The sequence below is a fragment of the Tinamus guttatus genome, unplaced genomic scaffold, assembly GCF_059628265.1.
Source record: "Tinamus guttatus ecotype Peru unplaced genomic scaffold, ASM5962826v1 Tinamus_guttatus_pri_ptg000649l, whole genome shotgun sequence".
In the NCBI taxonomy this organism is placed as follows: Eukaryota; Metazoa; Chordata; class Aves; order Tinamiformes; family Tinamidae; genus Tinamus; species Tinamus guttatus.
The window spans coordinates 475,744-489,958 of record NW_028289183.1 but is presented as its reverse complement, the minus strand read 5'-3'; the positions used below and the strand labels follow the sequence as shown (position 1 = coordinate 489,958).

Here is a 14,215-nt window from a genome sequence, read left to right as displayed (position 1 = left end):
GTAAGAGTGAGTTAGTAGCCCAGTCTCTGCTGGGGTCACAAAACCGTTAAAGCTTTGTACTAATAAATACTGTAGATCTGTGTTATGCGTGGTTTGGATGAAAACAGATTATGTTTTGAAAGAGAGATCATAGCTTTTCCTTCTTTGTTTTTACCATGGCGGGTCTCCCGAGCAATCCAGACTGGGTCCCACAAGGAGCTAGTTTTGTGCTTCAGCAGCACTTCGCCTTCCAGACAGACTTGGAAAGATGAAACTGTGTGTTTGAGGCATTCCAGCTCTCTGAGTCCAGTTTCTGCGTTTGGTTTCTCTGTTATGCGCGTTGAATGACGACAAAGCAGTGGACCCAAACTGGCCAAGTCAACTGTAGGCCCTACCTCATTCTATTTCATCTCGTGTTCCCATAGCTTTCCAAAAGCCACTCTTACCTAAGCTTTATGTAAAATGAGAGAGACTAACCTCAGCCAGACTGGAGCCTCCCCTTGTCTTTTATTTATTTATTTAAGCAATTTAAACAAACCATTTTCACAAGCTGGAAAATCTGACCACTCCAGATATTGCTAAAATTGGTATCCAAACTCATTGCAGCAGGAGTTGATGGGCTAGGGTCTCACAAAGCAGTCTTCTGTCATTGCATTCACAGATGACTCATAGTGAATATTTGTCACATGGAGGTTCATGTGGGAAGATCAAACAGGTTCAAGGTCAAGCACACAAGATCTGGAATGGCACAGGCAAATCAGTGTACACAAGTGTCTCACAATTTGCAAATCATTGTATTAATGATAAAAGAGAGGACAGAGCAGAACTCAACAGGCACTCCAGGGTAATTTACTCAGGTTAATCATTATTTGGAGGATGTATCTCAGCTATGCAACTGTTATACCTCATCTTCCCGTTTGTTTCTCAGCCGACAAAACAACAGCTATTGAAATCAGGTATCAATTCTGTGTCTCTTGAGCCACTTAACTCTTTGGCTCACATAAAGTAGAACTCCTCTTCTGTACACTGATCTTGCTGTCTTATATCAACCGCTACGCACTTTCTTCAAGATAAACACTTTATATGATTACCTAAATGGCTTTTATGCATGTAGTTTATTACTGGCCTTTGCTTGGAACTAGGAATAATGACACTCAAGCATTTTGTATGATAATGAGTTGGGGAACTTTTTGCTTAGCACAGTGACCATCGTAATCACCAAACAAGGTTCATCAGCCTAAGGGCTGAAAAAGCAAAAGCTGTTTACATATTTACAGCTGTAGATTTGGATGAACTGGTGCAGGGAAGAGTTTCAGACATTAGGTATTGCCAATTTAATTGTAGTCTTCATCCATTAGCCAAAATGTCACTTCCCTCACTTCATGATCAAGTTAATTTAGTTCTTGAGCATCTTTCGATTTTCATAGGTTACTGCTTCACTGAGCCAGGTTCATGAACTAAATTGAATAACAGTGAGCTCCTAGACCAAAATCGTGTGAAATCTAGATGTTCGTGGAGCATTTACTGCATCTTAAATACAATGGAGCCTTGTTTTTTGCTGTACTTTACATCAAAGTCAAGTAGTTACCCACAAGATATGTTGTCCTCTTATGAGATACGGTGTCCTTGCTAGGTAGGCGCATACACACATGCACACACACACCTACACACACATCTGGCACTAAATTTTTGCTTTAGCAATGAAGAAACTTTTCCATCTGGGCACAGTATCTTTTCATTCCTAGGGACATGTGAACAAGTGCTCTCTCCATCTCTAGCTTTCATTTCATGATTTTTGGACAGAAACTCCAATGGAGAAAGGTGTTGAATATTGGACAGTGGCTTTCATTGCTGCTCATATGCATGCCCATTCCCAGGCTTTTCAAGTCGCAAAACTGAAAATGTACAGACTGGTAGTTAATCCAAATTTGGATCTGGGATTGAAATTAGTTTCTCTTGGATTTGCAATGCCTTTTTAACTACTACATGAATAATAAAACTGCTCTGGGACCCTCTGTCTCGAGACTAGCAGAACTTGTGATGGGTTGAAACACCACTGTAGCAGGAGTCTTACTGGAAATAAAGCTTATATTCCTCCATTTCTTGAGATTAATCAACACAGTTGTCTTTTGTTGTGCATTTGTTGACTTCTCTTGCTCTCTGGCCTGGCAAATCCCTGCAGTCTCACATGCCACTAATGGCATCATTCAGACCTGAGGTTCAGATTGTACAGTTCAAACAGAGGCTGAAGCATTGGAAAGGTGGGAGGAGTGATAAGGGCGAGCTCAAACCACTGCAAGCCTTAAACTGTGCCCACTTCTGCCAACTCTGGTTCTAAGACTTGCTGTAAAATCAGTTGTTATTTTCTGGGTGCATCTCGTAACAGACTGAGACTTTGCAAAACCAACTAATTGTCATTGCCGTAGGAGGTGATTTGTGATAAGTCTGGAGGAAAGCCACTCTCGGGAAAGTGAAAGGGTTCCAGTTGCTATCAGCAAAGGGAATGCATTGTAGAGAATGTGCTGCTTTATACATGGTGCTATTTCTGATGGTTTCCATAGCAACACTTGCATCCTGTGATATATGTTCTGCTGCCTGAAGAACAGAAGCACAGCAAGGCTTGGATGTAAATTTCCAGGCAAAACCTCTGGTGCTCCTGTAATTCCACATATTTGCCCTGCCGCTCCCACAGACCCTCATCCTTGGTGCCCTGCTTGCTCTCCCTTGCTCTCCATCAGGCAAAGTGGAGAAATAATTCAAAGAAAGACGGTGGGGTAACTCTCCGTGTGCCTGGAAATATATTTTAGCTTTTTTTTTTTTTTTTTTTTTTTTTTTTTCTTTTAACCCCCCTTTCAGTTCTGATTTTATCAGGGTGTTACCCCCACCTGCATGGATCCAGACACTTTTGTTTTCTGTTCATAAAATAAGATGATGTGCCTGCAAATTTGACATAGTCTGAGTCTACACACAGTCCAGACTGGAAAACAGCAGAGGTGTTAGAATCATCTTCTACCGCCTCTCTTTATGTCTATCTAGGTAGCCTTATCCAGCAGTTCTTGCCTAGATTTCAAAATTTGCCTAAGAAAAACATAATAAGGCAATGATTTATCGTCCTCTATCCCAGGTAAATGTATCCTGTGGGGGTCTTATGGAATGATGAGGATAGGATTTACATCCTAGTGCAACGTAAACTGCACTGTGTTTTAGGGAGAGAGTCTTGGGAGCGTATGAAGGCTTGAGTCATCGGGAGGTGAACATGCATCCCATGAGATCAGTGGCAGGCAGGCTTTAATGGAAGTAGGTGGTTATTTGATCGACATGTAGCTCAGATGTGATTTGTGTTAATGTAGTATTGTCTGCGTTATGTCGTTATTGATAATTGACATAACATTCAATTATTGTGACCGCATATGTTGTCATTACTCATGTTCTGTCAAGTTGTGTTATCTGAGTGCTGAGAACTAATTTGTGAGGCTTTCTGCAAACCTATGAATGCTCTTCACAGCAGCTCAGTCCTTGGAATATAAAATTTACCTTGTTTGAGCCTTATACTTATTTGCCTGTTTCTTTGGCAGACATGTCATTTGATCAAACCACGAATTCTTAGTGTGTGCTTCAATGCATATATTCTTGTTTTCCTTCCCTTCTATCACAAAAGGATAATATATAGATGCACTTGACTATCATTAGATTAGAAATATTCCCTAAGTTGACTCTTAGAAAACAGTGATACTGACAAATAGTGAATGTTGATGTCATGTCAGCACAAGTTAAAGCAATTATTTTTCCGGCCATCTAAAACCCCAAAAGCAGATGTAGGAAGAAAATGCCAATTAAAGATGAAATTACTTACGGTCATGTGCACAGTCTATGATTAAACTGATATTTAATGCACCGTTTTTCTGCTGTTCCTTTGAGATGTTCCCCTAAATCGCTAAATCTCTGCGGCTAGTTGAAACATTTTGGTTGTATATTTCTGTCCACTCCTGTTCCGTTATCGAACTGGTGCTTTTTGAGTGAGTTGATTGCCTGCACCCTGGGGATTACCTTGTCTTTTGAAATGCTGAATGCTTTAGGCAAGCCCTGGTGCATTAACCATTGGCTATAATTCCATTCTGAATTTGTTTTTCCCATAGTTATGTTTTTCAACAGAATGGCTCTTCCTACTTCTCCCCAGAATATGATCCCTTTTTGACGTGATTCTTTAGTTCAGGCATCTGCTGTTCATTCAGCCCCAAACACCCCTAGCTCCACTTGATATGAGCATCTCCCAAATCCTTTCAGGGAAGGATGCTGGGCTGATGAATTTCTAAGCGATGTCATTCCCTGGTCAGGTGAATCAGGTGTAAGGCACCAAGGCTGCAGGGTGCGAGATGTCCATGGCCTCCCCCAACATTTATTCTGTTATGTCCCTGGAACAGTTCTGACTCTTTCTAAAGTTCCAGCAGACCTGTAAGGCAAGATTTCCCTTGGCTAAAGCAACTTTCTTTGGGGAAAACCATGCTGATTCCTTCCCATTTCACCAAATATTTACTTAGAAATAGTGCCATCTGAAAATTAAACATCTAGTTCTGCATAAACTCCAAACGCTGAGGAACACTGGCCCAGTGGAGGCAATTCCACGTTATAGTTACTGGAAAGGAAGAGACATCTCCAGGAGGCAGCTCACCAGACCTATTCTAGCCAGACCTATTCTAGCCAAAATGCTGTAAAGGGAATTTACAATTGCAAGCTCAGGTCTGGGTGTTCACTGCTAAATAACCCAAGTTGGGGAAAGAATTTTAGATTCCCAGGTAACTCTAATTCACACTCTCTGTGTGTTAGCGCAGTTGCTTTTGCAACCAGTTTGCCTAGTACACTAATTCAGCACTTCCATGTTTAGGTTTCTTCATGGTAGCTTCCATCTGTTTAGTTTATTAATTTGTCCCCAAAACTTTGATCTGCTGCTTCAATCAAAGAAAGTATTTCTAGTAAGGGATTTGGAGCATCTGTCACATGAAGAGAGACTAAGAAAGCTGGGACTGTTTAGCCCAAAGAAGAGGAGACTCGGAGTGGTTTATCAGTGTATATTATAAATTCATGATAGGGGGAAGTAAAGGAGACATAGAGAAACTCTTCTCAATGGTGCCCACTGGCAGGACAAAGCACGTGGAAAGTGGAATACAGGAAATTCCGTTCAAACATAAGAAAAAGCTTTTTTACTGTGAGGGTGGCCAAACCCAGGAGGATTTGGGGAGTGAAAGGGGTTGAATGAGGTGATCTCCCAAACTGCCTCTGGCCTCAGCAATTTTGTGAATCTGCCCTTGTAAAACAAGCTCTAATGTGAGACCCTTCCCAGGCTCTGCAATGAATATTCATGCCAATAGTGAAGTGCTTTGTTATGGCCTTTCGTTTCTTGGGCACACAATGTGCATCTCAATCAGCTTTTAGTTTTATAGGTTCTCTGGTACGTTTCTGGCTTCTGGAATAGGCTTTATCGTTATTTTTTATGGTCATTAGAAGATTGTTTCTTAAAATCTTTTTTTGGCACGTCTGGATTTTACACTGTTTTCTATTTTTCTCATTTGGATACAGTTTCCACTTTCTGAAGACTGTCATTTTACTCCTAATAGTCTCCATTATTCTGCTATTTAACCATGAGAGTGCCTTCCTGATCCTTTTTATAGATGATACACATTTTTTCTAAGCCTCTAATATGATTCCGTTATGTAATTTCCATGCCACCTGCAAGCAGTTTGTCTTTTTGGTGGCTGCTTTTAATTTAAGCTTAGCAAGATCTTTGTCCTGTCTTTGAAAAGGGTAAATAACCTTCCAGAGTGCCTGTTAACACAGCCAGCCTGGATTGCACAATTGACTTTTAAATCGGTGTAGTTTTAGCCCACGAATTCCTGCTGTGAGTTATCTGCTCTGTTCCCAAACTAAGGCAAGTGGTTTTCTCGTCCAAAGACTGCAACACTATATAGGATTCTAGCTTGGAAATTGAGGCAAGTCTTCATCCATTTCACCATATCTGTATAATTCTGACAGTTATGTCTAATTGCATGAATAAGTGAGTATTTTATAATAAGGAGTCTTTGTAAAATAACCTGCTTGATTTTTTTCCTTACTGTCTGTCACTTACTGATATTCAGGGTCCTCACCATTATTCTGTTAAAAAAGCATTTTTCCCTTGAGCTTGCCAAATCTGGGAAGATGATGTTGTATCATCAACTATATATTACAGCAGCAACCAGGAGATTATCGGACCCAAGAACAAAACAATCCACAGGCTGCTTCCTTAATTTCTGTTTTTTATTTTGATTATTTTGAATTTAAAAATACCGTGGACATGCCAGGATATCTGGGGCTGTGAGTTACATGGAAGGAGCACTGGGGAAAGTATCAATTTCTTTAGACCTGATGGTCTCTCTTGTTTATTTGTGTGATGAATTCGGTGCCTGCTCTGTGTAGTTGTTTAGTGAGGGTGACTGATGACTGTCCTCTTTGACCCTACCAGAACATCCACTTGGTGGCCAAGTGGCTGAGTTCCCTGGAGAAGAAGCTCGAACAACACAGCGAGGGCAGTCACCAGGATTTCCGTGTGTTCATTAGTGCGGAGCCGGCACCCTCTCCCGACAGCCACATCATTCCTCAGGGAATCTTGGAGAACTCCATCAAAATCACTAATGAGGCCCCAACTGGGATGCATGCCAACCTGCACAAAGCACTTGACAACTTCAACCAGGTACGAGCGCTAGCAGAGTTCAGTGCCAGCAACACAGGACATGCTGGCAAATTGTCTTGAAGCCGCTGGATCCAGGTGTGCAGTGTGATTTGTATGGAAAATGACACTCCCCGGTGTATGAATGAATGTATGAATCCCATTACATCTACACCCCCTGCTCCATCAAGCCTTCCTCTCTCCTCCAGGAGCAGGGCCCAGCCCTGTCTCCTCCTTACAAGCTCTGATGTTCCCAAGGGAGGACTCAAGTAATCCTGAATGGCTTCATTCCTCCAGCTTGTCACAGATACCCCACAGTGTACCTACTTGTAAATTGGTGGATAAAGACAGCTGCTTATTTTGTTAAGGAACCAAACTACTGACTACAGCACTTAGGAGACTTCCAGCATGTTTTGACTTGATTTCTGTGTTTCTATTTTTCTTTTTGGGTTGGACACTGCCCATGTTACATCTAACACTCAAAAATATGGAGAAACAAACAGGGTTAAAGCTTGCCTTCTTACCCATCTGTTTAACTGGTCTCTGATATTCAAACCTGCTGTTCCCAAGATATGGGCACATCCCAGACAAATTTTTGGGGCGGGGGGATAGTAAGACATTGTATTGTTGGTCCAAATGCCTTTTAGCTCAAAACCTTGTTGATATCAGAATCCTTGTGAATTAGAGGTGAAATCTTTCTGCAGGGAGGACTGGCTTTTCCAGATGGGGATAAATTAGACCATCTTAGGTATTTCAGGCTCACAAGAATAGCTAATGGTAGGTTGCTTGCTACCCTTATTGCGTGGTATCCTGCAGTCATTACATTATATTGGCCCCTTTTATTGCCCTTGGCTGCTGGAACTTGAGTAGAGCTGTGCAGGGAGCATCCTGTGAAGATGACTGACAAATGATCTTTTCTTGGTAGCCACAAAGGATGGGTAGGGAGCAATGTTAGTTTCATTATAACTATTATTAAGTACAAACTTTGTGTGATGAAACTAGCCAACCTTGCAAGTTCACTTAGTTACTTTGGTCACTGCAAGACAGGGTACTGCCAAGAACAGCAGAGAATAGATGATGTGAGAGAACAGTCTTAGCTTTGCATGAGTGCTGGAGCCTGTTATATCATTATTGCTAAGGATTAACCACTTGCCTTTGTGATTATACCTTTCTAGAGACAGAAACCATTGTGTTCTGCTGCCTCGAATCCCCATTACCTTCACTCACATCCTGCACTGCCCTTCCCTTGGCATGCTGAGCTCTTGCTCAGCAGCCAGGCAGGCCTGAAGGTGTTCTTGCACCCTGGGCTCTTTGCATGACTAGTATCGTAACTGATGGCTCCATTCTTTGGGGACCGAGTGCCAGCACATCTTGCAGAATTCCTCATTCATTTCTCTCCATGCAGCCTGTGGGAATTTGGGACCCTGCTTGTCTAATCACAGCCTATGGCAGACCCCAGGCACTTGTCCCCAGATGCGGACAGGTCACAGTCGTTTTCATGTTTAGACACTCTGGTTGTGGAAAAATCTTCAGTGTAGGAGCTAACATCTCTGAGCAGGTGCAGCTGGGAGGAGCAACACAGGGATTAATGCAAATAGAGATTATTCCATTTTTATCTACTGTCATTCATCATCTTGAATTCCACAAAAAGTCCTGGAGAGCAAGGGAGGGGAAAACCTTCACTGAAAGTAACATTTCCATCCTGCCTGTGCTCATTTCAATCAGGTAGTAATTAACATTTTCTGGATTGTCAGAGTATTGTAAGATGTCTCTTATCACAAATCCTGGAGTGAGTGGGTGGGGCCCCTTTACAACTCATCTCCTCGCTTTGCACAGACTGGATGTTCAAATTTAGCTTTCAGCTGAAAGCCACAAGGAGGGCCTATTATTGTGTGTGGGAAATATTGTTCAGCTTTGTAGCTAAAGCAAAAAGCACAACTAAATAGAGAGGCCAATTAAGACAATGATGACTTACTGACATCAGTTAATGTCAGTAAGTAACTGATTCTTACTCAGTTTCCATTCAGGCAAGCTCTCTTGAAGTCTGGGGATGGTGTGGATTTTTTTGTTTTTGTTTTCAAAAGGGAAAATGAGCTCTGCACATATTTGAACCTCTCCTCTCAATAAGGTGCTAAGTCAGATTTCTGATAACAAGGGATCTTAAAGAGTCTTGTCTGATCAAGAAGAAAACAGGGCCTGGGTTCTTCTTGACCATCTTATTCTGCTTGCCAGGGTCTTGCATGCTCTATGGCATGGGGATTCCCCCTTTTCAGAAAGCAAACAAACAAAACCCTTGAGCTACAAATTGCAGCTCATTAGAGGTCTAAGAGAGCAGATTCTTTTAATTGAAAGTCCTGAAAGGAGGTCACAGAGCAGCATTTTGTAGCGCCTCTTGCATAGCTGTGCTCTCCTGCTTGCCCCTTGCTCAGGCAGCCCTGCGAGCTGGGGCCACCATGTTGTGCTCACGTGCGTCATGGGGAGGGTTTGCACTGAAGTGGGTGGAAGGACATCTGCAACCTTCCCAACAGGTTCCCCTCCCGTTTCTGGGGAGACCTGGAGAGGAGGGTTTGCAGCTGGGTCCTTGGCAGCGTGCCTGGCTCTGAGGCGCTGGCATGAAGAAGGCTCGCTCTGAAGAGCGGCTGCTGCGGATGCTCCCTGCCCTATGGGCTCTCTGGCCACGGGCGGTCGCACCATGCGACTCCAGCCTTGGAGCAAAGGGAGCTCCTGCCCAGCCATGGGCCACGGTCGCCCTCGCAGAACTCAGACAGAACTTAGTGGTCCCACGCACGCAGCTCTCTGTGCCTTTTCCTGCTCTGCTCACCCCTAGCAGTGATCTTTGCCCTGCTGAAAATGGGCCTGGTCACTCCAGCTGCAGCTCCTGGCCTGGCCTCTGTAACCATCAATCGCAGTTTCTGAGCACCATTCGGGGCTTTTTAGGAACCGGTTAGGAACCAGCGTTTTCATTGATTAAATGACTCAGATTCCCACCCCTGCAGCTCCGGCCTCACGATTCTGCCTACTCATTTACAGAGATTCAAACTTTTAAGAGTAGCCAGCAAGCTGGGCAATAAAGCGCTGGGTGTTGTGCTAGCCTGGAAAGGCTGGATTTTCTTTTTCCCCACAAACATTTGATCTGCAGCAGTTCCTCCCCTTCTTGCCTTAGCATGCTAAGTGGGTCCCGGCCCCGTGAGGCTGGCCCAGCTGTGAATATGCTGCTGCAGCACATAGGCAGGCTGGCTTTGTGCAGAACGTAGTCTTTCTGGGGTGGCACCCTGCTCCTTCAGTTCTTCACCTCAAATAAAGATGCTGCCCAGATGATATCTTCTGTATCCAAGGTACAAGCCTGCGATTAGCTCTTCCAGGCACAGTCCACTTCAGCTGGACCCCTGCCTAGCAGCACTGCCCCAGCCCCAGGCTTGGCACATTTGCTTTGCTCAGTGCTGTTCTCCATGCCCTTGAGGCAAGATGTGGGGCTTGCACAGGGGATGGTGCACTGAATGAGTTCATGTTTCCTTCCCCTCCCAACTATCCGCATGTTATCCTGGTCACTGTGAGATGAAAGAATTCTACGTAGATGAAAAGCTTTTAATCTGCGAAATATGCACCAGAACTTGCAGGAAATTTTGCAGTGCTACCTACATACATAGAAAACTAGAGAATGTGTAAATTGTGCAGAAATGAATGGATAGGGCAAGGCGTTTCATGGCCATCCAAAGTTGCATATCTGTGAAGCCCTGAGAGGCACAGAGACAGAGGGCAGAGCAGACTTGCACAGCTCATCTTCCTGCCTGTCTTTCAGGATACCCTGGAGATGTGCACCCGGGAGAGTGAATTCAAGAGCATTCTGTTTGCACTCTGTTACTTCCACGCCGTCGTGGCAGAAAGGTGCAAATTTGGCCCCCAAGGATGGAACCGCTCCTATCCCTTCAACACTGGAGACCTCACTATCTCTGTTAATGTGTTGTATAATTACCTAGAGGCCAACTCAAAGGTAGGTGAATCAAACATGGCCTGTGGATGGCTTTTAACTACTAGTGATGAACTGGCTTTGCTGAAAGCTCTGGAAAGTTTCCTTAAATGCCAGTTCCTCAGTATATTTTGGTTTTCATGGTTTGGTTTATCTTTGGGGTGAGGTAGGAAAACTTCAGAGCCACTTATCTGTCGAAGCTCACAAATCATATCAAGCAGCATCTGTCTTTATGAAACACCTCACAGGCATAATGGAGATCTTTGGTTTCATGGAACTTAACAAACTGGCATTTCAGTGGGAAATGGCACAAAATCTATGTTGCAATTCAAGTTTTCCTAGCTAGGATTTAACTAATGTTTGTTTCCTTAGAAAACTGTAATAGCAAAAAGGAAACACTATTTGTGCAGCTCAGTGACTGCTGGTAGAGCTGTCCAAACTCCTCTATGCCCTCTGGTTCCTTCTTCAGGTCCCATATGATGATTTGCGCTACCTCTTTGGTGAGATTATGTATGGAGGTCACATTACAGATGACTGGGACAGGCGGCTGTGCAAAACCTATTTGGAAGAATTTATTAAGCCGGAAATGCTGGAGGGAGAACTTTTCCTTGCTCCAGGATTCCCCCTCCCAGGAAACATGGACTATAATGGTTATCACCAGGTAAGTTTGTTTTCTGGCATTATTTACACCCATAACTGTAATGTCTTTCATAACTGCCCTATAATCTGTCTGAGGAGGCAATTAATAGGATTTCAGTTTTCAACTCACCTCCTGTTATTTCCCATTATATTCTTTTTTGTTGTTGTTTTTTGTAGACATTTCAGCATTCCCTTGGATAAACCAAGTTTAGTGGTAATTTGCTACTTCATCATGAGCTCATTCTGTTCATGCATGAATAGAACAACTGTATTGGTTCTTGAGACTTGAACGTGTCTCTTAGAAAATTACATCCAAATACTGTTTGCTAAAATGGCCCTTTCAAGCTCCTTTTATCATCAGCTTTGATGAGAAACACCGTAGTGTTGTGTTGATCTACTTACTGATCTCATCTGTTCTTTGTACACAAATGTGGCAGCAGACAAACATATATTAGGTTGTTTTGTTCATAAAACCTAACTACAGGATGCTAAATTCCCACATGAGATTTCAGAATACTGATGTTAAAATACACAGCAAATAATTGCTAGAGAAGGCCCAGGCCTGAGACACGTAGTCAAGCCAAACTGTAACAACTACCAAATTTTCACTATAGGAATTAAGGCAATTCTTATTTCTATAAACAACAGTACATTTTTTGTCCGACCAGTTTGCCTATGTTTCAGCCATGACTTTCCTGGGTGGATGATAACACTAGTACCATATACTCGGAGGACAGAGTGCCCTGGTCTTTCTGTCTAATCCAATCCCTGATTTTTTGGTCTAGTACATAGATGATGCCTTGCCTCCCGAGTCTCCTTATCTGTATGGCCTCCATCCAAATGCTGAAATTGGATTCCTTACGCAGACTTCAGAGAAGCTCTTCCGCGTTGTGTTGGAGATGCAGCCACGGGACACCACCATGGGTGAAGGAGGAGGGGTGACCAGGGAAGAAACGGTGAGAGCAGTAGCAGGGGAAACCACTGGATTGTGATAACTGTCTCATGTGTAGGCAGCCCTGTCTAATTCAGACTTCCCTCACAACCATTTATTATAACACGTTCTGCCTTTTTCTGCTGCAAATTGAGTGTCTGGAACGGCCAGCCTCATATTATGCAGGACATCACCAGAGTGGGATGTAATTGGATGATTGTCACTAATAGGACAGTGGCTTTTAATTACCCCTGAACTACATTGCCTTCATTATCATCTCATGAAGACATTGCAAATAAACCTTCTGTGGCCTCCGCTGTCTCTGAGCCACCCATCCCTGGGCACCACACGCGGCTGGCATACCAATGGCTCCCAGATCTGCCAGGCATAACGTGCCACCCAGAACTCACGGCACCACCTACACCACTACCAGGTCCACCAGGGCCAGCCTAGCCCTCAGTCTCCCTAAGGGCCCTGTAATTCCTTAGTTCCAGATGAACTTATTCATTATGTATCAGACTGATCTCAGCCCTTCATCTCAAAACTCACAGCTCGTTAAAATCTGACCCAGGCATTCCTCACAGGTTTGGAAACCAGCCAGCACTCTTGCCGTTTTCCAGTTCTGTGAAATTAAGATCCCAACTTTGTTTCTGGAGTTTCGCAAATGGGTAAATGACTAATGGAAAGCCCCTATGAATGTTGTGGTTTCACACAAGCTTGTCAGGACACTGGGGAGTTTAATGCCTTTATGCCAGGGGCACTCAAAAGTGCTGAGTGTATTCAGTTCTCAGCCCATAGTGGAACACAAGATTGAGGGAAAGGATTTAGAGGAAGCAAAGCCAAAGGGGATGTTCTGAGATACCAGACGTGAACATCTCTCCTCCCTCTGGCCAGAGAAGCGAAATTACCTCTGAGTCCGTCAGTCAAGTAGTAGAACATGGCTACTCTGGAGTCTCCTGCAGGGTACGCGTAGTGGAACGAGGGGATGCCCACAGGAGCACTGAAACCTTTGTGGGCTTCTCAGTCTCTGTAAAAAGAGAAGCTGCTTGGAAGAGACCTGGGTGTCTCCCCACTGTCTCACCTTGTGACTCCAGAGATGCTCACGTAGCCTGTTCCTTCCTCGGTCTCTCTTGCTATCTGAGCTACAACTGTCACTGGCCATACACTTTTCCTGGGAGTCTTTTCAAGAGAGTGATTGACTTGTCTCTTAGCTCCTTTGTTTGAGGATTTCCAGGCCCTCGTTTTGTTGGGGGCTTGCAGGGAAACTGTCATTTTCCTCAGGCTCTGACAAGTCCAGTTACTCCCACAGCCTTCCAAGGACTCCTTACAGAAAATGAAATGTATTTGCCATGAAAAAATCAGAGCAGAAGAGTTTTGCAGGGGGTGGATTTCAAATTATAGGATATTCCTGTAATGCACCTGAGGCACAGCTCAAGAGCTCTGCCAGCCTAGCTTTAACTTTAACCAGATAGCACAGATGTGATGGCAAGCCAAATATTTTCACCCTCTCATATGGTCCAGTACATGCACATGGATGTTTTCAAACAGCAGCAATGGGAGGAAACTGGAGTACAGAATCCAAAATATAAATGTTGGTGGACACAGTAAGGAAATCACACAGGGCTCTCTCTGTCTCTGAATGGTAGCTGTCATTGACACCTGGACTCCAGATTTGGCACATCATATTTTAGAATTATAATTCTGAATGCATAATGCAAAATACATAATGCATTCCAGAAAAAATGCTCAAGAAGCAGAAGTGGCTCTAATTTGAGTACAAAGATAAAGAAAAGGAGAGTGTAAGAGATATCTGTACCAAGCTGCCTAATGGTTGCCTTAAATCATTGTACCTGAGAGACAGGGCTGGTGCCACTAAGGTTAAAGGCTCCGTGTCCCATTGTAAACCAGAAGGGTTTACTGTGGTGTTTTTAGTTTTAAATACTGGCAACATCCTGTTGCTTTGGAATTTTCCCTGCCTAATATTTACAGATTTAAGACA

At 43.6% G+C, this 14,215-nt stretch overlaps 1 protein-coding gene across 1 annotated transcript in view; it reads left to right on the top strand.

Annotated features, from left to right (window-relative positions):
• DNAH9 (dynein axonemal heavy chain 9) overlaps positions 1-14,215 on the top strand; it is a 165,968-nt gene that overhangs the window by 138,021 nt on the left and 13,732 nt on the right. Inside the window, exons 63-66 of the mRNA XM_088535859.1 lie at positions 6,476-6,703; positions 10,479-10,670; positions 11,116-11,307; positions 12,071-12,241. Of these exons, the coding sequence (XP_088391985.1) occupies positions 6,476-6,703; positions 10,479-10,670; positions 11,116-11,307; positions 12,071-12,241 (783 nt within the window). The remainder of the gene's footprint in view (positions 1-6,475; positions 6,704-10,478; positions 10,671-11,115; positions 11,308-12,070; positions 12,242-14,215) is intronic.